General features: G+C 39.1%; 1 protein-coding gene across 2 annotated transcripts in view; it reads right to left on the bottom strand.

Annotated features, from left to right (window-relative positions):
* The window catches only part of HMG20A (high mobility group 20A), a 77,083-nt gene that overhangs the window by 4,685 nt on the left and 44,591 nt on the right, over positions 1 to 27,807 (bottom strand). For both annotated transcript variants that reach the window (XM_010817060.4, NM_001075637.1), the window contains 8 exon segments: positions 24,541 to 24,633; positions 17,824 to 17,971; positions 15,041 to 15,253; positions 12,063 to 12,195; positions 10,935 to 10,966; positions 3,120 to 3,195; positions 2,204 to 2,419; positions 715 to 857 (listed from right to left, as the gene is read on the bottom strand). In XM_010817060.4, coding sequence (XP_010815362.1) covers positions 721 to 857; positions 2,204 to 2,419; positions 3,120 to 3,195; positions 10,935 to 10,966; positions 12,063 to 12,195; positions 15,041 to 15,253; positions 17,824 to 17,971; positions 24,541 to 24,629 — 1,044 coding nt within the window. In that variant the 5' untranslated portion in view covers positions 24,630 to 24,633 and the 3' untranslated portion in view covers positions 715 to 720.

Raw genomic sequence — 27,807 nt, 5'->3', positions numbered from 1 at the left:
AAAAGTTTATAAAGGCAGGCCCCCTTTAGAAATGTATTTTTTCTCTTCTAAAAGGATGTAAAACATATTACAAGTCATTTATTGAATGTATTTTTTAAAAGTTTATTTTCTCATTTCTCTCCTTTCACTTATTGAGAGTTTATATATTTTTTAATATATTCAATCAAGGCATTAACTGTTTCACTGTAAGTTTAGCCCACATTAACATTTAACACACAACTGTTACTCTGATACTGAGTGGTGAATGAAAAGCTTACTGACATAGGCTTGTACACATACAATGTCTCATTGACTATTGTGAATTATCGTTAAATTTACAGGGAAAAGGAAGCTTAACAATTAAGTGATACTTATTTTGTCCAATGTGTTCTTTGGGGGGTTATTTCCTTTAAATTTCTCACTCAACCTTCAAAACCCTTTGGGAAACTAATACCTAAGAATACAACTTAATAAGTGACAAAGCTAGAATTGAGATCCAACCACAAAAATCATGCTCTTTCTATTAAGCCACATGGAGGTATGCATGAGGAAAAACTATCTTGATTCAGTTTTCCAACACTATTTTCTACATTTAGCAACCAAGCAACAGGAATCTTAAGCCTCCAACTCACTTATTCAATGTCATTCCAGGATTTAGTAGTATTAATAAAGTCTAATGCCATCTTAGTTTTGATGATGTGCTAGCATGTACGAATCAAGTCAGTGAGCACTCACCATTCCCTAACGATCAAGCCTGTTCACAACTTCTCGAACTGTAGCTATGAAGTTTTCATTGTCTTGGGGATTAGCTAAAATAATACTGTGCAGTCTGTTCATATAGGAGTCGATAGTGTCCACTGTAGGTGTCTCTCCACTTCCTGAAGTGAGATAAGAGAAAGTAATATTCCCCATTCAGTTCAATAGTAACACAGATCAGTGATTCCACAGCAAAATAAACTTGATTCTAATGGGGTCTGCTCCACAGAGAAGATTTTAATTTCAGAGGAGAGACTTTTAGACCTCAAAGAAATGAAATTCATCCACATACTCTAAATAAACAGATGGACTATTATTGCTACACAGCATATAAGAGTAGTTGCATAAAACAGGTTAAAGACTCTCTTAGATCTGCTGTGACGATTTTCAACATGAAAACATATATAAGAAATACTAGTATTTATTTTCCTTCCCATTAAGACAATATCACAAAGCCAGCACACTTATATCAGAAAAGTGCTCTGGGGGAACAGGTGATGTGGGAGAGGGGATCAAGAAATAAAAACGTCCAGTGATGAAATAAATTAAGTCACGGGGGTGGAGTGACAGTATTGTACTACATGTTTGAAAGCTGCCAAGAAAGTGTATCTTAAAGGTTCTCATCACAAGAAGAAAAATTTGTTTGCAACTTTGTATGGTGGTACAGGTTTCCCAGGTAGCACTAGCGGTAAAGAACCCACCTACCAATGCAGGAGAGGTAAGAGTTCAATCCCTGGGTTGTGAAGATCCCCTGGAGGAGAGCATGGCAACCCACTCCAGTATTCTTGTCTGGGAAATCCCATGGACAGAGGAACTTGGAGGGCTACAGCCCACAGGGTTGCAAAGAGTAGGACACACCTGAAGTGACTTGGCGTGCATACACGCGTGGAGGCACATGGTAACTAGACTTGCAGTGATCATTTCACAGCGTTTACAGATACAGAATCATTATGTTGTACACTGGAAATTAACAGTGTTATACATCAATTATAGCACAATTGAAAAAAAAAGAAAAGCACTCCACTGAGGATTTATTACACAGTTTCAACTATTCTGAAAATCAAATTAAACTTAATAGAAAGTAGATTATGTTAAAATATAATTGAAGGAAAATTTAACTGAGCAGAGTCTGAAATTTTGGATTATTTTAACCAATGGGCTGTGCTGTGCTTAGTGGCTCAGTCCTGTCTGATTCTTGGCGACTGAATGGACTAGAGCCCACCAGATTCCTCTGTCCGTGGGGATTCTCCAGGCAAGAGTACTGGAGTGGGTCGCCATGCCCTCCTCCAGATTTTAACCAATACTGAGATTCTATTACATGACCTACAGAAAACTCTGAGGAAACGACCTCGTTGTTTATTGGTCTTCCCCTTGAAGGGAGACTTCAGCCTCACCACACCAACGCCAACATATGCAGCACCTCCCCATCCCCCACTGCTTTACACGACTCAGGTGGGGATGATGTTACCAGGCAAGGGCATGCTGGCGAAGCTGCTGGTCAGCACCTGCCGCAGCGTCTCCAAGTGCTGCTGCAAGACGGTGTTGCGGCTGCGCTCCTGGATCACGTCCACCTCCAGCTTCTCCACCGCTGTGCGCATGCTCTCCACGTGCTTTTGCAGCGCCGCGTTCCTCTCCTCAAATTCCATGTTGGATTTGCGAAGCTGACGGAGCTCTGCCTCCCGAGCTGAGGACGCAAGCCCCCCAAAACACAGATAACACAGTGTCTCTGAGGAGTCCCAGTGACTCTTCTAGAAGTTCTGCTTAGCTATCTCTAATTAGCTACCCCTCCTCCTGTCCCTAGTCTTATTATGGCCTTTCAGATAGCAATTTCAGCAATAAAACGCCTGGCTCTCCAGAGTTATTTTAATTCTTAAAGCTGGTCATATTCTATACTTAACACTGCAAGGAACAGCTGCAATTCCCAGTGTTTGTTTGTTTGGTCTGTTTAAAGCTGTGCTATGAGAAGCCTGAGGGGTTTCACAGGGGGATCCTGGGAGATTGGGCAAGCACAGCTGTGGGTCCAAAGCTTATTGTAGTGGGGTCAGCTTTGCTCTTATTTATTTTATATTTTGGACATCCATGCAAGCTTTCATTTGTACAAAGGGTTCTTGGCTAACAGCCTGAAAGCAACTGAATTAGTGATGTATATTTATTTCTTCTGATTCAGAGACTAAAGCTACTTTGACAACACTGGCTGAGCTTTCCTCCATTGGTTTCTGAGTAGCTATTTTTAATAGAGAGTGAAATAGAAGCAGCTTCCTTCTTCCAGACCAGTCCCAGGGTCGGGAATATCACTACCATTGCTTTTGAGCAATTAATTTCTCCTGACAACTAAATCCCCTGTCACAGATGTGAGGAACGCAATACGATCCTTTGGTAATCACCTTTGCTGTGGTTCAGGAATTCCTCTGTAAATATAGGGATGTCAAAAACAGATCGTTCCTTTACTTCTGCTTCTTTCTGTGAATCAAGAGTAACAAAACAGTCAATTCTTAAACTAAATTAAACAGTAGTGCCTGCAGCCACAATGGTCATGTTTTCCTTAATGAAATAGTAAGATGAGCAGCAATCAGTCAGTCTAGGTGAGGCTGTGAAGAAAATGTATTCACCTTTCCTTTGGAACCAAACTTTCACAGAGCTCAAGCATGTTAAGTATTCAGCTCTCTCAGGTGACAACTGCTGTGCAATGAGAAACCTTAAAACAAACCTACATAAACTTCCCTAATGGAGATGGTGGAAACCATTTCTTAGCTCTCTGCTCTGAATAGTCAACAGTGTACAAGGGAGAAAGTGACTGAGGTAGGTATCAGTCGCTTCAGTTCAGTTGCTCAGTCATGTCTGACTCTTTGCAACCCCATGGACTGCGGCATGCTAGGCCTCCCTGTCCATCACTGGCTCCTGGAGCTTGCTCAAACGCATGTCCATTAAGTCGGTGATGCCATCCAACCATCTTATCCCCTGTTGTCCCCTCCTCCTCCCACCTTCAATCTTTCCCAGCATCAGGGACTTTTCAAATGAGTCAGTTCTTCACATCAGGTGGCCAAAGTATTGGAGCTTCAGCATCAGTCCTTCCAATGAATATTCAGGACTGATTTCCTTTAGGATGGACTGGTTGGATCTCCTTGCTGTCCAAGGGACTCTCAAGAGTCCTCTCCAACACCACAATTCTAGGTTGGTCATAACTTTTCATCTAAGAGGTAGGTATAGAGAAATAATTTCTGGGTGATTTTTCCATTGCTTCTGTTGGTTATGCATATAAAGTGCTCTCTGAGATAGGATGATTCAATCTAACTTTGCAGAGTGGACAATAAGAATTTTAAGCAGAGATCTGCCAGCCACAAGCAATAATAACGGTATTCCATTAGGACGTCTACTTATTTACAAGGGCAGCCTATAATGGGGATCTTTCAGACTTTCTTCGGACACAGCAAAAACAAACAAAACCAAAAAGTCAGTAATAACTAGGCTCTAAATATGAGAATGCCAAGGATTATGTGAGAGAAAAAATAATAAACCTAAAATTAATTCACCAATAAGCCATTAAAAATAAGTCTCACAAAACCACTGCAAAACATATTCCACAATGATCTTTGTGAATAAAGTCAATATTTCAAAATGCTTTAGCAGCAATTTCTACAATGAATTTAAAGTTGAAAGTATTAAGAATATAAATTATAAGTGTCTTGGCAGTATTTAAAATCTTGCATAATATAAGATGGTAAAGAAAACAGTGGGAAATGAGTACTGAAGAAATTGCTAGTGAAATCTGAGGATTTCAAAACCTTTATAACATAATGAACAGTTTAAAAAGTCTAGAAATCATTCCTATAAAAACACATTTAGTGCCAGAGATAGAATGTATATTTCCTACTCTTGCCACCACTGGTCTTTTATCTTTGAACACAAATATGATTTGGTGCCCAGCAGAAAGGCTAAGCAGTTAACAGCCTATGAGAGAACTCTGACAGCCAAGCTCCTGTTTTCATATTGGTGCCTGCCTTGTTATGGAGGGCTGGGCTATGTGAACTGCCTGCCAAGGGCAGCTCATTAAGAGAGACATCTTGGATGGAAGTGTGAAAAACTATGTATTTACCTGAAGAAACTTTCAGAGCACTTAATTTTTACCCTTTTACCTCTTAAAGAAATAAAGTGAAGTTTTCCAGAATGATTTAGAAACAAACAACAGAATTATCACTGAAGGCCCCAGTTTCAACAGGCAAAACTCTGCCTCTAGCCAGTTCTTCAGTTCAGTTGAGTCGCTCAGTCGTGTCCGACTCTTTGTGACCCCATGAATTGCAGCACACCAGGCCTTCCTGTCCATCACCATCTCCTGGAGTTCACTCAAACTCATGTCCATCGAGTCGGTGATGCCATCCAGCCATCTCATCCTCTGTCGTCTGCTTTTCCTCCTGCCCCTAATCCCTTCCAGCATCAGAGTCTTTTCCAATGAGTCAGCTCTTCGCATCAGGTGGCCAAAGTACTGGAGTTTCAGCTTTAGCATCATTCCTTCCAAAGAACACCCAGGGCTGATCTCCTTTAGAATGGACTGGTTGGATCTCCTTGCAGTCCAAGGGACTCTCAAGAGTCTTCTCCAACACCACAGTTCAAAAGCATCAATTCTTCAGCACTCAACTTTCTTCACAGTCCAACTCTCACATCCATACATGACCACTGGAAAAACCATAGCCTTGACTAAACAGACCTTTGTTGGCAAAGTAATGTCTCTGCTTTTGAATATGCTGTCTAGGTTGGTCGTAACTTTTCTTCCAAGGAGTAAGCGTCTTTTAATTTCATGGCTGCAGTCACCATCTGCAGTGATTTTGGAGCCCAGAAAAATGAAGTCTGACACTGTTTCCACTGTTTTCCCATCTATTTCCCATGAAGTGATGGGACCAGATGCCATCATCTTCATTTTCTGAATGTTGAGCTTTAAGCCAACTTTTTCACTCTCCTCTTTCACTTTCATCAAGAGGCTTTTTAGTTCCTCTTCACTTTCTGCAATAAGGGTGGTGTCATCTGCATATCTGAGGTTATTGATATTTCTCCCAGCAATCTTGATTCCAGCTTGTGCTTCTTCCAGCCCAGCGTTTCTCATGATGTACTCTGCATAGAAGTTAAATAAGCAGGGTGACAATATACAGCCTTGACGCACTCCTTTTCCTATTTGGAACCAGTCTGTTGTTCCATGTCCAGTTCTAACTGTTGCTTCCTGACCTGCATACAGGTTTCTCAAGAGGCAGGTCAGGTGGTCTGGTATTCCCATCTCTTTCAGAATTTTCCACAGTTTATTGTGATCCACACAGTCAAAGGCTTTGACATAGTCAATAAAGCAGAAATAGATGTTTTTCTGGAACTCTCTGGTCAGGAGGGGCGGCAGTGAGGAGATACCCCTCGTCCAAGGTAAGGAGCAGTGGCTGCACTTTGCTGGAGCAGCTGTGAAGAGATACCCCACGTCCAAGGTAAGAGAAACCCAAGTAAGACGGTAGCCAGTTCTTGGTGGATTTCAAAGAGAATTAATGTATGGGTAAGAAAGACTGGTTCCAGAAGAGATCTTAGATATATTTCACAGTGGCTTTCTCTCAACTCTGCTGGCTTACCATATGCTTTAACTCTGTTACTGTACAAGACATAACAGATGTAAGTCCACAAATGACTTTAGATAAAGGCTTATAATTTTATCATCCCATCCTGCTCAGTCTCTTACTTAACTGTACTGGCTTGCTGCTGCTGCTGCTGCTGCTAAGTCGCTTCAGTCGTGTGAGATCAATTTACTTAGCTATAGGTCTGAATATATGCCAGTCAGATGGGTTGGTGTGGATGCCTGGCTCCCATTACCATGGTACCAAGAGCCCTCTCCAAGGCTTAGATTCTGCTCAGACAGGTAATTCTGTTTTCTTCCTTGCCAGAGCAGTCCAGACCAAGCTAACTACGTAAGGGCAGAGGATAGCACCACATAAGTGCATTAACACACTGCCTCTTGGTACAGATTCTTAAGAGTACAAAATAAGAAACACCACAGCAATTAAATGAAACTGTTCAGTCTCTGAAGGGCCAAGAGAGAAATTCTGTTTAACTGAAGAGTCGTCATAAAAACCATCAGCACTCTTCCATTACTGAGTACGTTACTCGGCATTGGAGGGGATACTCTTGGGGGCTCAGATATACTTAAGCTGCTCCAAGGATCACTCAAGGGATTAAAATCATAAGGATTTCATTACCTCGTCATTGAAGGGGTCTAATTTGTTCACGTTGAGTGTCATTTTGTCATTTTTCATAAATTAAAGGAGAAACAAAATTATTGTTTCTATCTTAGTCCCCACATGAGATTTAGACACTTTCTTGAGAGTAAAACTAGCCGACTCCTGGGTCTAGGAGGCTGGCTTCTGATTTGAGAGGAGCAAGAATACTCTTCACTTTGGTTTTCATTCTATATATTGAGTGGAGGGTAAGAGAACAGAGGCCTTTTGAACTGAAACTATTTTGCTGTGATCTAGGCTCAGGGCCAGAATCTCATGAAGTGATATGCTTCTCTCAAGTGCCCTTTACTTTAAGGAATGCTCTCAATATTGTGTACCAGGCTGAAGTGCCCCACTGCTATGCAGAATGGCTTGAATGGCTTTCAGGTCAGCATTTCTTGAGCTCTAACAGGGCTCCCCAGTATCTACCTTGGTAACCATGTCTTAGGAATCTAAGTTCCATTAAGGAATACAATAGGTTTCTTTACTACATATATACAAATCAAATCATTTCTGTCTCAAGTGGCAACAAATTTTGCTGACACCACAGGCAGCCAGGCCCATTTTAACTTGCAACACTGTTTATTCCATATAGTGTGCGGGCACTGCCAAGAGACCTTAATAAGCCTGGGCTACAGACGCCTGGGTTTCAGTCACAATTCTGCCTCTAATCAATTCCGTAAGTGATTCTGGGACATTCTCTCCTTTCTTAGGCAAGTCATTTTCCTCACTGGCAAAGAGGGGGTCAGGTGAGAGGATTTCTGAGGTCTTAGTAATTTTGATGTGAGCTTGAAAACTGTTTTATGGCATTTGCCATTTTATTCCTAATAGGATAAGAAAAAGGAAATAAGCATGCATTTAGAAATGTGATGTTTCAGGCACGTTGCAAGATACTTGCTCTTTTATTAACTTCCTCATAACTCAGCTCAGGCCACTTTATCCAAAGATATATATGTATATATATGAAATGCCCCCACAAAACCTAAGTCATCTTTAAGGTACGATTCAGTTGCTCCTTTCCATGGGGCTTCTGTGGATTTTTTTTCCCACTCATAGTGCTTTCTTATTTTCCTTAACTCTTATTATACTAAGAGGTTATGTGTGGCTGTGTTTAAAAACTGTCAAACCAGTTTTTAAAATTGCAACTGTTTTGAAATTACCTAATTTAGTAAGCTATTATTCAATGAAAAAAAAAACTGATAAAGTGAGTGACATTAATTGAGTCAACAACCTTACTAAGAGAGCTTTATCCTGACCTGGGCATACAACAGACAGGCTTATAAAGCCTAGTGTATATGTACTTGAGAAACTACTGCTGGCTTTCCACCTACTCCTTCCTTTTCTTTGGTTTCACATGTGTCTAATCCTGAAACAGGAAAATCACAAAGAGAGTTATTCCTTTTCATATACTGCAGAAATTCCTATCATACTAAAATAACATTTTATTAAAATGCTTAATTTCGCAAATCAGCAGCAGCAGCTTCTACGACCGACCAAGTCTACTAAATCTTTTCTGATTGCAACTATTAACTTTATTAGAGGCAAAAAATGCCATGGTTTGGCCAGCAAAATCCATGTTGATGAACGGAGTCAGTCAGTCACTGACTAGAAAATGTGAGATCTAAGATTTTACTGTCGATACTCTGTTTTGTAACTATTAAGGATACAGAAGCTATAAAAGATGCTTAATAGGGAAAAAAAGAAGTTTAGAAAATTTGTGATATTGGTGGGCAATAAGTAATTAAACAAGTATCTGGCAGTATAGAAAACTTATAACACAATTCAATTATGATTTAAAACATATAGTGTACATACAGTTTCTCAAGCAAAAAAAATTTCATCCTAATTGGAACACAGAGATGTCATATATAACTACATTTATATGGAGAAGGCAATGGCACCCCACTCCAGTACTCTTGCCTGGAAAATCCCATGGACAGAGGAGCCTGGGGGGCTTGTGGTACATGGGGTCGCTAGGAGTCGGACATGACTGAGCGACTTCACTTTCACTTTTCGGTTTTATGCATTGGAGAAGGAAACGGCAACCCACTCCAGTGTTCTTGTCTGGAGAATCCCAGGGACGGTGGAGCCTGGTGGGCTGCCGTCTATGGGGTCACACAGAGTCGGACACGACTGAAGCGACTTAGCAGTAGCAGCAGCAGCATATAGGATTTATATGAAAAATAAAATGTTCATATTTACCATGCTTCTCACTTTATAATTCATGGATGGTGATAAATCTATTTGAATTGTGAATCTAAAAGTTTTCTCTATATTTTGAAGGTAACCAATACCAAATTAGGTATGAGAACTACAACTCCACGATAAATAAGTCATTATTTTGAAGAAATGATTTCCTTGATTTAGTGAAAAACCCAGGGCATGCAAAAGAGTGCATCAGAAAATTCTTTTTGTGTAAGTTTCCATTGTTATTTCAACAAATGGGTTTTGTATAAAAACAAATGAGTATTTGTGGAATAACTCCTCCATATAAGAACATAACGCAAGATGGTATGTGGATGGGTACAGAATGGAAGCTAGACCACACATGCCTTCAAAGAAATTATAATCCAAGAGTGTTAATGACAGAAGCACTTGAGTAATTCTGGCACCTTAGCCAGACCAGCTAAGTGCATAACAGACATAAAGAGAACTGTGAGGTTTAAAGGAAGTTGGAGGAAACAGGAAAAGCTTGAAGGAGAAAAATGGAACTTGAAATAGGATTTGATGGATGACTAGAATTTAGAGGCAAAATTGAAGGATAGGAGAGGGTGATACAAAAATGAGTGAGGGAAAGAAAGTATTCTCATGAAAGGAAGAATATGAGCACAGACATGAGGCAGGAAAGGATGGGGCACTTAGAGAACAGTCAGTATTTTTTAAGTACAAAAGATATATATGGACAGTTTGGGAGTCTGGAATGGACACGTACATACTGCTATATTTAAAACAGATAACCAAAAAGGAACTACTATATGGCACATGGAACTCTGCTCAGTGGGTGGCAGCCTGGAGGGGAGGGGTGTTTGGGGGGAGAATGGACACAAGTATATGTAGGGCTGAGTCTCCTCCGCTGTTCACCTGAAACTGTCACAACATTGTTATTCAGCTATGCCTTAATACAAAATAAAAAGCTTAACAAAAGAGACAGATATAGGAGTTAGGTTATTTGGAAAGGGAAATTGGCACTTAATTACAGAAAACCCTGGTTGCTGAGTTTGAATGTGATTTGGTAAGCAATGAGGAGTCACTGAACATTTTCATGCATGAAAATACCACACATTTTATTTTCGTACAATCATATATTAACCATAGGCTAGTCGGACACGACTGAGCGACTGAACTGAACTGAAGTATATATTTAAAGTTCTCTATGCAACACAGCCAACACACATAAGCCTCAATCCTATACAGGGACACAGATCAAAATGCTATTGCTGAAACTGAACCAAATGGAGGGGAAAAGACCAGTAAACAAATATGTGCCAGGGAAGAAAGGAGGCATAGAAATCAAGATATTGTCACTTGTGCTCTGCAGATGCTGTAAGTTGAACAGTGCATTTTAACTAAATGCTGGATTTCCTAAATAACAACTTTCTGAGAGTCACAATATAGTATCTGGTGATGATAATTATGGTCAAGTTATAGCTATTAGTTGGTCCCCATTTCTATACATCACTCCAGATTCCAGCCATCTTCAGCATTTAAAGCCAGTAAAATTCTTGTACCATAAGAAAGGACTAGAGTTAGGGGCCTTAGTTCAAGAACAGACTCATGACATAAGTGTCTGCCATATGCTAAGAATCCTTAAGCTAAAAGGCAACTACCTCAATCCTAATTACAGGATAGAAAATGCTCTGCCATTCATTAAAAAACAGTCCAATAGCATTTCAAACAGCATCATCATTATATACATATATCACATGAACACACAACACACAATGGAGACAGAAAGTTAATTACCTCATGATCATGAGTGGCCTGTCGGGCTGCATCTAAAAATATGAAAGAACAAGAACATTAAGCTGAAAAACAAAACAAAATTCAAAAAAACGTAAGGAAATGACTGTGCCAAAATACAGAAACTGCTGGTATATGTGGGTTCTCAAAACATATCATATTTTCTCTAATAGCTTTATTAATCAGTCAACAAGAGTTAAAGGGAACCCCGTCTTATAGGTTATGTAATTAGATGGAAGAGAAAGAGCAGACACAGTCCTCACCTTTAAGGAGAACAGGGTGGGGAGTGGACAGGAAACACATGCCAAAGGCTGTTTGCACAACATTACAGTTTAGCAGGCAAGATGCCCAAATGCAGAGAAGACGCAATGGCTAAGGAATGACAGGCTGTTATGAGTGGGGCTTCTTTCTTTGGCAGTGTTCCCTGAAAAAGGGGAACTTTAGCAATACTTTAACAGTGTGATGAACAATTTTACAGAAAACAAAAGATCCATGGAGACCAGGATCTTCTGTATCTTGTTTACCTTTGCATCCTTAATGCCTAGGTGAGATCCTGATATGTAATAGGAAGTGTCCAACATATTTTTTGAATACATGCAAACAAGAATGAGTGAATTAAAAAGATTAATCACTGGAAGCGGGGAGAAATGATCACATGAAAGGCTTAGAGGTGTTAGTGAAAGTGTTAGTTGCTCAGTCGTGTTCAACTCTTTGCAACCCCATGGACTGTAGCCTGCCAGGCTCCTCTGTCCATGGGATTCTCTAGGCAAGAATACTGGAGTGGGTTGCCATTCCCTTCTCCAGGGGACTTTCCCTACCCAGGGATCAAATCCAGGTCTTCTGCATTGCAGAGAAATGCCTAAAGTGGAAATAGAAGAAAAAGCACAGGCAACTAAAAGGGGCCTTGGAGTACAAGTCAAACTGTTGATCCTGGATATGGAAACCCAACTGAAATTTCTAAATGAGAGCAGTGTGATTTTAATAAATGTTGAAGATGATGCTTTAAGTGAATCTAGTATAATAGAGAAATGATAGAAACATATCTTTTATCTTTATTGCTCTAATAGTAGGCTTTATGACACTACATCATGCAAAACAAACTACAAATATATTTGATTCTGGTTCTGATACCTTGCCTATGAGATTTGCCTTTCTGACGGTCCTGGGTTTTCCTGCTGAAAACCTTGTAGGCCTCAGTCTTCTGATACTGCTCCAGTTCCTTCATGTAACGCTCCTTATCTCTGTCTGCCTCATCAAGGTAGCGCTAGGAAAGAAATGTGGAATTATTTTCAAGAACTAGATCTTACTGAGGTACAATACTAAAGAACTTTTTGAAGAAAACAAAAGATAATTAGAACATGGAAAGAAAAGTAAAAGTGGAATAAGCTTTGAGCATTTAAAAAAAAAGTCATGTGAAAAAAATATCTCAATTATAAAAGAAAAAGGCAATTTTGACTTTTTAGACTATAGCCTTTTTTAACTTACTGAAGACAAGTTCTATTGAGGTCATTCTCATAAAAAATTCACGAGAAGATTATGGTTCTTCCTCTAATCCTATAGATAGAAGTACACATGGCCACTAGAGTCCTCAACACACCACATAGGCACACTTAAATCTTCCCAGGGGAGAGGATGGAATATTACTCTGTTTCTTTATCCCCAACCCATTCTGAGGTGATGATCTCATACATCAATTCGCCTTTTAAGAGCCAGGAGAGAGGAGACACAAAGAACATAAAAAAGAATGACCTCATCCTATGGACCTAAAATGGACTACTATGAGAGAGCCTGTATCTACATGCCTTGTGCTATTAATTATTTAAACAAAGTTCATTGATCTACTAGGATCATTTTGTTTAATGCCTTGTACTTTTCATTCATCAATTAGGTTTACGAAATAGAGTATAAAAATACTGCTTCTAAATGAACACAAACTAGAGGCAGAAATTATGTTAATAGCCTTGTCCCACACAAAAGCCAGATATAGAGGACGCCCTGGCCAAATCTGGGAAAATTTAAGTATCATATTTACTTAGTAATAATTTATAAACCATTGGGAAAAAGAGAGATTCATATGCCTATACCAATAGTAAATAAATAATAAACAAATACATAAATGGAGAGAGGAAGAGGGCTCTTGCTTAGAATGCTAAGGGTCAACCAGCACATGTGAATTGAGTGCTAGAGTTGGAAAATCATCATTTTGCAATCATCATGGTAAAGATTAGATCAAGGAGAAGTTATTAATGACTGCTAAATCTAGGGAAAATTCTGAAATGGAACAGACTATTTGCATGTTCTTAAAATGTCTCTGCAAAGACTGCTTCTTAATTATAAGGGAAAGTGAAAAACTTTACTGAGTGAGCAAAATTAACATTACCAACAAGAAATAAATGACATTGTGTGCCTGCATATGCGATACCGTGAGAAGGGCCAACACCATCTATGCAGTTTTCTGACCAAGAATGCATGACCTCAATCTAATCATGAGGAAACATTAGACAAATATAAAATGAGGAATGTTCTGTTAAGAGTAAACAAAAAAGAGGGGGAGGAAGAGAGAGAGATGGTATTCTTAAAAAAATATCAATGTCATAAAAGACAAAGAAAGGTTGTGGAAATATACTGGATTAAAGGACTCTAGAGATTTGACTGCTAAACACAGAACCTGAACCCTGGAGTGGAATCTGAACTGGAGGGGGAATGTTACAGAGGAACGATGTTAGGTCAACTGATGGAACTGGAGTACAGATGGTAAGTTAGACAGAAGTATTGTGTTCATATAAAAGTATGAGGTTGCTAACTGTGGTTAAGTGAGAGAATGTGTCTAAGGAAATTCACACTGAAATATTTAAGGGTAAGGGGCCACGATATATGTAACTTACATGAAAAAATTCAGAAAAAAATTGTGTGTGTTTGTGTGTGTGAGTGTGAAACACAGAGAGAAAGAAAGAGCACATGCCCAATCTTGCCCAGGAGAGTATGTTGTGTTAATAATACATGAATCTGAGTAAGGGTATTTGGGCATTCTTTGCTTGTACTATTCTATGCCTGTAACTTTTTGTACATTTGAAAAAATATTTTCAAATAAAAATTTAAGAACAAATACTTGCCTTAACTAGTTATCACTGTATTATCTGAAAAATTTTAAACAATGATCATATATTAATTTTGAAATAAAAAAATTAAAAAAGAGAAAAGAGTAATTACTATGTACAGCTCATGATCTCTGTCTAGCCCTTTATACATTACAGCTAAAACAATGGATGATATACAGTTTTCTATTAGCTTGCTACCACAAACATGGAGCTTCAAGTTGCAACTCAATCTGATCTCTTTGAAATTTTTTTGAATTCAGTTAATTTCCAAGAGTGTTTTTCAATTTGGTTTAATTTGTTTGGAATCCTTTTTCAGGAGTGTAGGACATAAAAAGAATTACAGATTTACTTCAGATGCTGAGGATGCTGGGAACTTTTAACCCCAAACCACTCTAACATCATTACCATCACGCTACTTTTGTGGCGCTTCAGTCAGTTTGTGGCTATCTTGTCCTTAATTCTGCTCAGATCTCTCTAACAGATGGATTTGTTTCAGTTTGGCAATAGGGTTAATTTTTGTCTTGGAGGGGAGAGAATTCAAATAGTTCTTGCTTTATTTTCCATAGTAGGTTAAATTTACCAGAACTCCAGTTAAAAAAATTTATTAAAGCAGTTAAATCTTTTTCTTCAAATTCTTATGTGAACAGCAGAATTTTATCAAAATTCTCATTTAACTCAGGACTTTTCATTTAACTCAGCAGGATAAATCATGTCAATAGATTTCTTAATAATGAACTACTTTTTACATAAGTCTTTTTGAACTCAGAGTATAAAGCCAATAAAAGTAGAGCCACTTTGGTTGAGGTTGCTCACATGCCTGCAGCAGACCCTGAAAGAGTATAAAAACTACTATGCTAAATAAAAGGACTAGGAAGGACCCTGCTATTCTGGTCTCCTAGGTATCATGACAAAAGTGAAGAATTAAGAGTCCATTCTCTTTGCTTTTCTGACAAAAATTATTTTTGAGACAAAATCAAAACCAAGCAAAGGATCAGGAATAGGAACAATTACCTGTTTTTCCTCCGGAGGAAGTTTACTCCATTCATTGCCTAACATCCTTGTAATTTCTGGAAATGGGACTTCTGGTCTCTTTGCTCGAAGCTGTTCTCGACGCTCATTCATGAACCGAACATATCCTGTAAGAGGGGATTTGGGTGCATTGCTGTCTCGAAGAGGTTTCTTTCTCTTTCTTCCTTTGGACCAACCTCCTCGTTTACTTCTTTGCTGCAAAACAAGTCAAAATTAAAAAAACCCAAATCAAATTACAACAACAAAAATTTTCCTAATAACGCAACAATGAACACTGACAAACAAAACAGGATTAAGTGCATTTTCCCACCATTAAGGCCCTGCATAGTCAAAGCTGTCCAAATCTGTTATAGAACAAAAGACTGCAATGCAGTCTGCAGGAAGGGACTCCAGATGGTTCACCTGCAGACCTTTTTATGTACCACGCTACACACTGTTTCACTAAGGGGCCATTTTAGCGCTAATCCCAACAGATAAGAATAAGGAGTACCAGGGCTTTCCTGGTGACCCAGTAGTTAAGAATTCGCCTTGCAACGCGGGGGACACCAGTTGGATCTCCGGTCTGGGAGGAGGAGCCCATGCACCACAGCTACTGAGCCTGTGTTCTGGAACTTGTGAGCTGCAACTACTGAGACCATGTGCTGCAACTACTGAAGCCTGCGTGCCCCGAGCCTGTGCTTGCAACAAGAGATGCCGCTGCAATGAAAAGCCCATGAGCTGCAACTAGAGAGTAGGCCCTGCTCTCTGGCAACCAGAGAAAAGCCTGAGCATAGCAGTGAAGAAGCAGCACAGCCAAAAAAAAAAAAGTGAATATTAAAAAAACAAAACAAAAGGGTAAGGTACCCCTACCATAATCACATAAATAAGCTCTGGCCGTCATATGCACTTAACAAAGCCTGACTCCTGCCAGGGGAATATTCTAGACGAGAAAGGCAGCACATACATAGCACTGTGCCAGGGCAGCCGACACTGCTACAGTAGATCAGATCAGAACAAGATGCTGTCACATGCACTTGTGACAACAAAAGAAGAGACAAGCTGTAGCACTGGGATCAAAATCATTATGAGGGTCTTTCTCACTGATATCATTCAAAAATCAGTTTATTTCCCACAGCAGGTAGCACTATAGAATTTAATTTAAGACTTAGAAAAATTTAGTAACTATAATATATCCAGAATGAAGACAAGTTCTTTGGCTTGATTTATTTCTTAAGATGTTTATTTTATAAATCAGAGGTTTTATATGTTATTAAATCAAAAGATGAAATAACTGCTCCCCACTGCCCCCCCACCCCCGCAAAGTATAAAGGACTGAAGTACCACTAATGTTTACCACATTTTTTTTCTTTGTTCTTTTAAACAAGATAAAAGGTACTTTTGCTTCATAATTTTACAAATACATATAGCCTATCAGTTAATAAAGGTTTATGGATACAAGCATTTTTATTTCAGAGAAGGGAAAGATAGTTAGAATGAGATGAAAATATCCTAATATCAATTACCATACCATAACTCCTTCAAATATATATACAATGGTACAATAATTCAGCACTGGGCAAATGGTATATTTGGTAACAGTTTTTGTTTTGTAACCCGAGTAACATTTAACATTAAAGCTACTAAGGATTTAAGATGTTTAAGAAGCTTTAAGCACTCATTATGAGGCTTCTCAGGTGGTGCAGTGGTAAAGAATCTGCCTGCCAACCTGTAGGAGATACAAGAGACCCAGGTTTGATTCATGGGTCAGGAAAATTCCTTGGCATAGGAAATGACGACCCACTCCAGTATTCTTGCTTGAAAAATCCCATGGACAGAGGAGTCGGGGGCACTGCAGTCCACGGGGCTGCAAAGAGTTGGACATGACTGAGTGACTGAGTACACAATACACACAAGCATTCATCATAATTTTTAAGAATGCCAATGTAGAAAGAATCAACTTTTTCAAAATGAGAATAAAGACAAAAATCAGTGGTGGTACTCTTCTTTGGCTTAAAAAAAAAGTACCTTAAAACACAGACAATGTAATCAGTCATTTGTGAGGAACACTGGAAGTCCAACAAGGGCATTAATGCCCTTGTGTGAATTAGAAAAAGATGCCTTCTATGGGCGGAGAAGGCAATGGCAACCCACTCCAGTACTCTTGCCTGGAAAATCCCATGGGTGGAGGAGCCTGGTAGGCTGCAGACCATGGGGTCGCTAGGAGTCGGACATGACTGAGCGACTTCACTTTCACTTTTCACTTTCATGCACTGGAGAAGGAAATGGCAACCCACACCAGTGTTCTTGCCTGGAGAATCCCAGGGATGGGGGAGCCTGGTGGGCTGCCGTGTATGGGGTCGCACAGAGTCGGACACGACTGAAGCGACTTAGCAGCAGCAGCAGCCTTCTATGGGAGAGAGAATGACCTGGCAAGTCTTGTGGACCCTTTGGGCACATATGCTGCAGGTGAGCAGTACGTGGTCTTGAGTAAGGGCATGTAGACTCCTCATTAATTACTTATTTAATTTAATCATTCAACTCATTCCGTAAGCATTTGAGCATCTAATCTGATGCAGGTATAAATTTTCTTGGCAGGGGATAAAGAAGAGTCTACTTGTCTTTATATCATTAAAAACATTAATACGGTTCTATGTAAAAAAAGAAATATAAAACAGAATATTCTGCAGAATGGAAGGCCAGAGGATGAACACTTCAATCAACTCCCTTGCTGACTGCTTCTTTAGAAGCCTCAGAGACCAGTAACAAGAGGAGATGCTTCAGCTCACCTCATCTTCATGCCTCTGTTCATTGCCTTCTGCTGTATTTGAAGATTCATTCTGAAGCAGCTGACCTTGGGAGAGATCCTCTACAAATTCTGGATTATTGGTGGATGACGTGGCTCCACTACTATATGGAGCCTCTGGGTGGGTTAACCTGCAGAATGATCGGCAGAGTGGAGAAGTTTAGTATCAGCAGCATCGAAAGCTCCTACTTATCAAGGTTCAAGACACATTTCACTGCCAGCAAAATCACATGCCAGCCCTTGAATTAATTCCCCACCTCATTCTGTATAAATGTAAATAAACCATATCTCCATAGCAATTATAGAATACTTTTAAAAAGGTTTCAATGCTTGATTGGACTAGCTCAGTTCCGAGAAGAAGTCTCCTACTAAAAACAACTATAATCTTTCTCCTGCAAATTACCTCTCTCCTCAATGTAGACTTTACATTTTAGCTCTGAGCATGCAGCTGACTTTTATGTACTACTTTTCATGTACCTCCAATGTGATAAATGGAAAATAGTATTAATGGAAAAGAATAGGAATGGGAGTTGTAGAGGCAGTTTGCCCCCCTATCACAAAACAGCGAGTTCATTAAAGGCACAAGAAATTTCTCTTACAGTACATTCCATAGGCTATTCCTTCTGTAGGATTATAGTGTTTGTTGACAATGAGATCATCTAAGAACAGTATTATCAAGTTCAGAAATTCAGCTATAAACATTAATAAGTTAGAGATACACACTTTCTGTTCCTACCATTCTGTTTCAGATGAGTCATCAAATCTCATCTTTCTGAAAAGTGGATACAAGGTACAGATGATGGTTGGATCTCAGATAGAGTTACACCCTAACTAAACATTTAGATAAAGGAATGGAAATAAAGGTAACATCATATGCTAGGGAGTTTGGGGTTTGTGGCAGGTAGCGGGGAAGGTGGAGGAAGATGTATAAGAGAGCAATATTCAGTCATTATTCTGGAAGAATGTACACTTTATAGAGTTATAGAAAATACTAACAAGTAGTGAAACAGAGGTCTATAAAATATGCCACAAAGGTACAGTAGAAGGGATGAGGACTTTTACATATATGGAGAGAATGTTTAAGAAAAATTTTACAGAGGAGGACTTAAAAGGTGAATAGGCATTCATTAGGTAAACAACGGATTGTAAACACGTAAATATTGACTATCACCCATCAGGCTCCTCTGTCCATGGAATCCTCCAGGCAAGAATGCTGGAAGGGGTAGCCATTTCCTTCTCCAGGGGCTCTTCCTGACCCAGGGATCTAATCTGGGTCCCTGCATTGCAGGCAAATGCTTTACCATCTGAGTTGCCAGAGAAGCCCTAGGTAAACAATATTATCACAGGTAGAAAGAACAGGGTATAATAGGAGAAAGGAGAACTTTTCAGGAGGCTACTGCAAAAAACTGAGTGAGAGACCGGGGCAAGCGGAAGAACAGGGAAGAGAAAGCTAAAAGGGATAATTAAGAGGCAAAATGATAGAATGTATATAAATAGTGAGGGAAAAAGAAGAGTCAAAGGTAATTCTGTTATCCATGTTAAATTACTGAAGTTGACAACTGTACTATTACAGTTATTAACCGAATATCCCTATTCTTAGGAAATTCAGAAATATGTACTGAAGTATGTGGGATACTTCATGGGAATAAAAACCATGATATCTGCAAAAAAAAAAAAAAAAAAGAAACTCCTTGCTCAGTACTGCTTCAGTGTGAGTTTCATATGTTTATAGATTTTAGGATCCAGGGGAGGGAGGAATTCTTATTTAGACTGCTTGGGGCAGAAAACTTCCTGAAACCAACTTCACATTTCAAAGAAGGATGAAATAATACTCATGTCTATTTCATAGTGGCTGCCATGAGATAGTCTCACATCACTGCTGATTGACCCCTGTCTTCTCTGAAAACTACCAGTTTAGGAGCGTTGCTAGTGCAAGGCAATTCCTGTTTTGTGAAAATATTTGAGATGAACTCTGGGCCTGCAGTTTGGCCTGGTAACTTTCATATTTTCCTCCTTCTGGACAGCAGTTATTATCAAAGTATTTCTTTCCAGTTTAGAGACAGGCCACCTTCTTTACCTGTGTAATTAATGCCAACTCTTTTAAGTTATTCCTATAATGAATCATTATTATTTTTTGTCTCTGACCACATCCCATACAAAAAAAAAAAAAAAAAGGTAATTCTGAGGTTTCTAGATTGGGTGATAATGTACTATTAACCAAGGTAACAACTGGAGAGTGTGTGTGTACACATGTGTGTAAGATACATTAAGATGGATGAGTTAAGACAGATGAGAAAATGATAAGTTTGAAACATAATTCCTGGCATAATTAAGTGGAGCTGTCCTATAGACAACTGGACACATGTTCTGAGAGAACAGAAGTGAAGAAAAAGGCAGGAGACGTTTCAGGAGGCATCAGTTCATGGAAATACTGGGAAGTGTTAGGTATTTCTCCAGAAAGACAGTGAGAAGAAAAGCCACGATAGAACTCTGTTGGAACAATATTTTAAGATCAAGTGTTACACGAGCTGAGAAAGACTAAGGAAGGTATGAAGAGATCTAAGAAATAAGAGAGAAAACTGTTACAGAGGTCAAGGTGAGAAGACTTTTGAGAAGGGGTTTTACACAAGCAAAGTTGCAGATGTCACATAAGATAGGCTAAAAAGTATCAGCTAAATTTGAAGATCTGAAGGAGTTCAACTGTACACCCTGTACTTGAAGGGAGTACAGTTTTAGTGGAGTTATGGGAATAAAAACCAGATTACAGTGGGCTGAGAAATGAATGAAAGCAGATGCAGACTGTCCTGGAAAGGAAAGAAATTTTATTTTTCCTGATCCTTTCCAGAAAAAATAGAAGATTTAAACTAGGAGGTTCCTACATTTTTGAGGTTCTCTGAAAAATGGTAAATAAGAGAAGTTATTAACTCAATGCTAATCATGTTCTCTGAAAAAGAGTTGCTATCAGAGATTCAGTTTGATCTTGGCAGGTTTGTCTTCCAAATATTTCAATCATTTTGGATATCATATGATGTCTTTTTCTTTCACTGTCATTCTTCATTTTAACTGTGCCATCAGATTTTAAGTTACTAACTCTTGCAATTCTTATTTTAATAAAATATGAAAACTAGGTTTGGGAACAAGTACCCATGCCCTGAGTGCCTTGACTGAAATGAACAGGAATCAGAGGGAGTAGTCAAAAGTGTCAAATGCTTAGAGATGACAAATTGAATGTAGACTGGAAAAAAAAAAAAGGCTCTTTAGTTCCAATGAATGAACTGTCCAAGCTCTTAGCTAAAGCCAACAACCCTTCCATTTGTGCCCTGGATCGAACACCCACTGGCCTACTCAAAACCAGGTTTTCAGCAATTCTGCCCTCTCTGGCATCACCAATTATTTCCTCTGTACTAGATCAGCCTAATCAGCAAACAAATATGGTATTATTAGTCTCATCTGGAAAAAAACACAAAACTTTCTTGATTTCACTTCATTTTTCTCCCTTCCTTTATGGAATTGTTTATACAGAAGCCCCCAACCCAGGGGTGATACGTTCCAAGATCCCCAGTGGATGAGCAGATAGTTCTGAATCCTGTTTTCTGTTCATGTTCTCCACCCAGATTCAATGCCTTTCTTAACTAAGCACTTATCACACACTGTGGCCACAGCTCTTGCAGTTTGACACTTGATTTGCAAAAATGGCACAAATTTCTTTTTCCTTCTTCACAATTTCACAGAAGATTCATTCTTAACAAAGATCTCAGTAACCTCAGCATATTATTATTTTTTTTTCTTTCCTTATTAAGTCAAGAACTCTCACATTTTCACTTAAAGAAAGCACATTATGGCTTCTCTTTGGCATATCTGAATTGACAGCACCACTACTTTTGCTCTTTGCAGCAATTATTAAGTAAAATAAATGTTACTTGAACACAAGCACTGAGATACTGTGACAGTCAATCTGATAACAGAGGCAACCACCAAGTGACTAACAGGTGGGATACATGGGACAAAGTGATGATTCATGTCCCAGGCAGGACACAGGTGGGACAGTGTGAGATTTTATCATACTATTCAGAATAGTGGGCACTTTAAAACTTATGAACTGTTTATTTCTAAAATTTTCCATTTAGTATTTTCCAACTGTGGCTGATCATGGTAGGTAACAGAACCCATGGAAAGTGAAACCATGGATGAGGGGCACTTACTGACTTTTAGTTGTTTGTATTGGGAAGAACTGTTTATAGTTATTGACTTTGTCTTCCTTCATTCTATCTTAAACCCAACCCAAAGGAGAAAAATGTTTACAACTCTTGTCAAGATCACCAATGACCTCCATGCTAAATCCAATGTCATTTCTCAGACCTCATCTTACCTGATCTTCCAGAAGTATTTGACATAGTTCATCTCTTCCTTTCCCTTGAAGTACATTTTTTACCTGCTTCCCAGGACTCTGCACATTCCTGGTTTTTCTGATACCTTTTTAGGTACCCCCTTGAGTCTTCTTTGCTGACTCTTCCTCTTCTCCCTGACTTGTAAATGCTGGAATCTCCCCAAGTTCAAGTGTCAGGTCTCCTCTCTTTTCTCCCTACACAGTGCTCATTCGTCTGATGATCTCAACCAGTTTCATGGCCTTAAGTGTCAGCTGTAATATGCTGATCAACTCCAAAGTTTCTTTTTTCAACCTAGATAGCCTGGAACTTTAGAGCTCTGTGTCAAGCTGCCTATCGGACATCTCTGCTTGGATATCTAATAAGCATCTCAATTTTAAAATCTCCAAAACCGATCTAACACTCCCTCCTCCACCTGCTCAGTGTGTGCCATCTATTGTAACGGCAATTCTGTCCCCTCAGGTTGCTTAAGCCAAAGTTTTGGAGCTTGTCTTTGACTGCTTTTTTCTCCTTTCTCACATCTCATCTGGTCTTTCAGGTTTGGTTTATCTTCAAAATATATCTAGAATTCTACACTTTTCACCACTCCCCATTCCTATAACCCTTGAAACCCACTCTAATGAGGTTTTTTCCCTACTACTCTGCCAAAAATACTGTTGTCACTAGTGAAGTCCTTTGAGTCATCTCTCGAGTTATTTTAGAACACAGAGTGGTCTCCTGCTTCAGTCCCTGCTCCCTTCAACTCTTTTCTCTATATATCAGCCACAGGGATACTATTTAAAAATGTCAGATCACATCATTTTGTGCAAAACCTCCTCACACTTTCACACCTCACTCAGAGGGACAGTTAAAGTGATTACTCTGACCCACAGGCTCCTACAGGATCTAGTCCCTTGCTACTCAAAGTGCTGGCCTCACACCCGTGGCACTGGTATCATCTGGGAACTTAATAGGATGTAGAATCTCTGGTCTTAACTCAGACTTTCTGACTCAGCATTTGTATTTTAATAAGATGTCTAGGCAATTCATAAGTGCATTAAAGTTTGAGAAACATGCTGATGAAGCCTATTACCCCTCCCCCTGGTATACTCTGCTCCAGTCATACTGGCCTCTTGGCTATTTCTGAAAGGAAGAAACACTCCTACCTCAAGGCTTTCCCACTCACTACTTCCCTCTGCCTGGAATACTCTTTGCCCATAATGCAGGTAGTTACTTTACTTTCTTGAGGTTTTTATTCAAGTCACTTGTAAAGCCTTTCTGGGCCATCTTATCTAGAACGGCACCCCGAGCCCTTCCTGTTCCCCTTCCCGACTTTATTTTTTAATCCATAGTTCTTATCAATGTATTATGCAGCTCACTTCTTTATACTTTCTATTGTCTGACTTCCCCAGTAGAACAGGGGTTAGAATTTTTGTAATTTTTGTATGTTTTGGTTATTCTGCTTAATATTTAGCACCTAGAATGGTGCCTGGCACACTCAGCTGACACTCAGAACATTTTTACTGTACAAACTGGATTCAGCAAGTAGGCAGCTTTTAGCAAAGTCTTGGAGAACAGTTTCATCTGAATAGAGTCAGATGGCAGATATTAATGAGTAAAGAATGTCAGGGAAGGAAACAGAATTATAAAGAGTAGTCTATTTTTAAAGAACTCTAAAGGATATTAAAATAATTCATCTTAGGGATTAGCTAGCACTTCAATCTATTAGTGAATACATTTCTTCCTTGGCAAATAACGTCTAAATAGAAAAGATAAACATTCAAGCGGAACAGAGATTGTCAATGGAAGAGGGACTATTGCTATTAGCCCTTTTCTATATTTCTTCATATATGTGCCCAAAAATACCAAAGAAAGGAGTTGGGGTGTTGGGGGTGGTGTGTGCTGGGAGGAAGAGAAGTAAGCTAGAGCTCCTAGGCATCCTGAATAAAGAACCATAACTAAAAATCTGATCTTAAAAAAATCTGATGTTTGGGGAAAAAATTATTTTAATATTTGTGGCAATTCAGACAGAAAATGAATTTGCTTTTCGCAGCTAGCCCTGTGGCAGGTATTTCCTTAATGGTGATCATGCAGCTAGGAGTCCTGTTTCCTAGATCCCACAGTACTGCTGTTCCAGTTCACAGGAACGAGCATTGCAAATGATGGCTGAATGCAGATATTAAAGCAGTTTACAACAGCTCCCATTCTCTTGGCAAAGCATAACAAATGTACCTTCTATTTTTATGATATAAGACGACCTCTTTAGCACCTTATACGTTATCAGAATCTGTTTTGAAGCCTAAGCAGAGGCCCAGTGTCCCAAAGCAGCTGCTTACCCAGTTGAAGCCAGATCATTACTCTCCTTGGAGCCATCTTCATCTGCAAAAAGGGGAGGCAGAGTGGAACTAGTCATCAAGGTTTCCATCTCTCTGGAAGGAAGAGAAAAAAAAAAAAAAAAAAGGCTTAATTATTTCCAGTTCAAGTTGCACATATTTAAGAGCCAGCCTTCCTTAACCTTTATCACATCAGCAGCAGAAGAGAAACTGACCTAAATATTTTCTTGACTTGGACACATCAATTTAAACTTTATGGTTAATGGGCTTTTAACCCTGATCTTACCAACTGACCAGGGTAAAATCAGATTTTAAAAATCAGGACACAGTTTGGAAAATTCCTTTTTGTTCATTCAGAATATCTTCAAAACTATTCTGTATTTTCTGTAAAAATCATTAAGCAGAGTAAACTCAGAAGCACTGCAACCCTGAGCAAGCTATTCAACCTCTTTGAGATACAATTTCACCATCTTAGACACAGACCAAATTGCTGACTTAACCCACAGGGTTATTGTGAAGGATTAAACTGAAAGTGCTTCATAAATAGAGAAAGGCTAAGATGGTAAGTGCTTTGAGTATTATTAAACAAAGAAAGGTATTGTTATTACAACATTATGAGTTCTCAGTCCCAGATGAATCATCCTTAGATTAAATGGTGACAAACTGAGCCTTCCAAAAGGAAATAATGCAAAGGAAGTGGAGGATGGAAGGCATACTGATGTGGTTCAAAATCAAAAAACCACACTTCCAGGTCAGAAATATGCTCCACATCACCGTGATGACCAGCAGTGGAAATGGCACGCACCTGGACACAGGAAATAACTAAGCTTAACTGAAGAGAGCAAATAAATCACAAGAATTTGAGGTTATCGGACTGAAAGGATAAAAGGACAAAGAGAGTAATTTCATTTAGCATATCGCTATACAGAAAGATTTTTCCCTTTCAAGGCTTAACACCAAGGGCTTCACTCCACAGAGCTAAAAGCAGAAGCCTCCCATTCACCGTGAAAGTGATATTCAAACAAAACATTCAACAGTGAACCCAAACATCAGACACTTAAGTGGAACTGCAAACTACTCAAGAAAAAAAAGTGCCTTCATCAACTGGGAGAAGGAGAAGCCGGTTCTGAGCACTCACTCGGGAGCCCCCTCGGCAGTTCTGTCAGGTGCTGCTGCTAAGGAGACCTAGTGGGACAGCAACTGTAAGGAAAGCTCAGAGCCCAAGCAGAGCGAGGATCCAGCCCACCAAGGTGGCAACATGAAGAAAATGCTCATGACACCGATGCCATATTCTGAAGCTCAATATCATAATTTACTTCCAAAATGATAACACTGATGATTTATTTCTTATTCTTACTTATTTTCTTGTTTTCATTTCTTTGTTACTTAGCAGACCAAATTCCATAAATAGCTTAATGTGAAAAAATGCATCTCTGTATATTCACCACTCATTATAGTGTGGGTAGAGCATGGAAGGCAAAGAGGAACTTCCCACTCAACCACAGAGTAAGGAGTTTGTTCCATGTGCAGGGATCTTGCTAACGCGTTTCAATTCCTTCAAGAGAAGGGGGCTTACAAGGGGCTCTAACAAATAGTGCACAGTTCCATTCATTCTAGGATAATCTTGACACAAGTGCGCTTATGTTTTAATTCACATTATGCACAGACTAGATGAGAATCCAGGCTTTAAGGGCTGTTAACATCACCTTATACCAATATTCATTTTACCAAGAGAAAATTAATCAATTAGATGCCATACAGCCTAATTATAAACCACAAACAAACATTCAAATAACCAGGCATATATCCACAAACCTCAAAAGAACTCATTTAACTGGCTTCTTTCTAAAAGTCTCCTTAGAAGTAAAGGACTTCTCAAGAGCCTCAAGATTTAGCATTTGAAGCTCTTGACATCCCATCTAAACCTAAGAAGATATATTATCTGGTGGGGGACAAATGAAGTGTCTTTTTTTTTTTATGTGGATCATTTTTAAAGTCATTATTTTTTTGTTACACTACTGTTTCTGTTCTATGTTTTGGTTTGGTTTTTTAGTCATGAGGCATTTGGGATCCTAGCCTGACCAGGGGTCAAATCCACATCTCCTGCATTGTCTTAATCACCGGACTGCCAGGGAAGTCCCTGAGGTGTCTTCTCATTCACTATGCCAACGTGATCCTCTTAGAATGTTTCCCAGATATCTTCAGTCATTTTTGAAATATGGGGAGGCAGCTGGACAACATAACCTTAACAACACATAAACAGACCATATAAACAAAGGAAGTTCAGAGAACACACATTTCTTGTTGTTGTTGCTTTTTTCCTCCCTCTTAAGTGTGTTTTACTCAACCCATATGGTTTCAGATATAGTTTTTCTAGTGTTACTGAACAGTCAGGTCCCTAAGAAATGAGTGAGTAATAAAGTGGGTGGAAGGTTAAGGGGCCAAAATCAACAAAAGAAGGAAATGAGGAAAAAGTCCAGTGAAACTCAAAGGCCTCTAAACTAGTCCAGTAAGTTGGAAAATAAAATGATTCCCGAGAATTGGCTGAGATCCTGTAAGAATCTGCTTTCATATGGTCCATGAGGGGGTGATTCAAACTGAATCACAGTTACCAAGCCATTGATGGCCAAAAGCCCTTCAGTGTAGCATCTGTGCCTGATAACGTCCCAGTACAGGGGTTGTACTGAACTCGGAAATTCTATGCAAAGCACTTAAGCTGTGTAATGAATACTGCTCTGGAAGGGGAAAGAAGAGAAATACGCACAAAGGCAAGGCAATATACAAGTTTGGTTTTCCACTTCATTTTACAGAAACAAGTATATCATGCAGATGTTTTCTTGCAGAAGGGATTCATCCACAGAAGGATTCCACCTGGAGGCTTCAAAAATATATTACCTTGGGGCTGACACTTTGACTGTGGCTTTGGAAATGAAAAAATCCCTTCTAGTACTAATACTAATACTCACTGGAAAAAACAAAAAGCCTGATGTATAAAACAGAGTGCCAATTTAAGATATTTTAATAGCAATCACAAAAATTTTAACACAAATTACATTAAGCCACTAATCATACTCAGAACATGTCTTTGGTCAATATAGGGCCAGAATAAAGGAACTCAGGTACAGCTTAAGAAATGTTCTTCAACTAAGCTTTTTCTACTAATAGTAGCCTTTCCCAACAAAAGAATGATCTCACCAATGAGACTACATTATTCTGAATATGCTGGACAATGCTGGAAGGATAATTTGTACTTGTGTTTTCTGGAGTTGG

The sequence above is a fragment of the Bos taurus genome, chromosome 21, assembly GCF_002263795.3.
Source record: "Bos taurus isolate L1 Dominette 01449 registration number 42190680 breed Hereford chromosome 21, ARS-UCD2.0, whole genome shotgun sequence".
In the NCBI taxonomy this organism is placed as follows: Eukaryota; Metazoa; Chordata; class Mammalia; order Artiodactyla; family Bovidae; genus Bos; species Bos taurus.
This window is presented reverse-complemented; position numbering and strand designations above follow the sequence as displayed.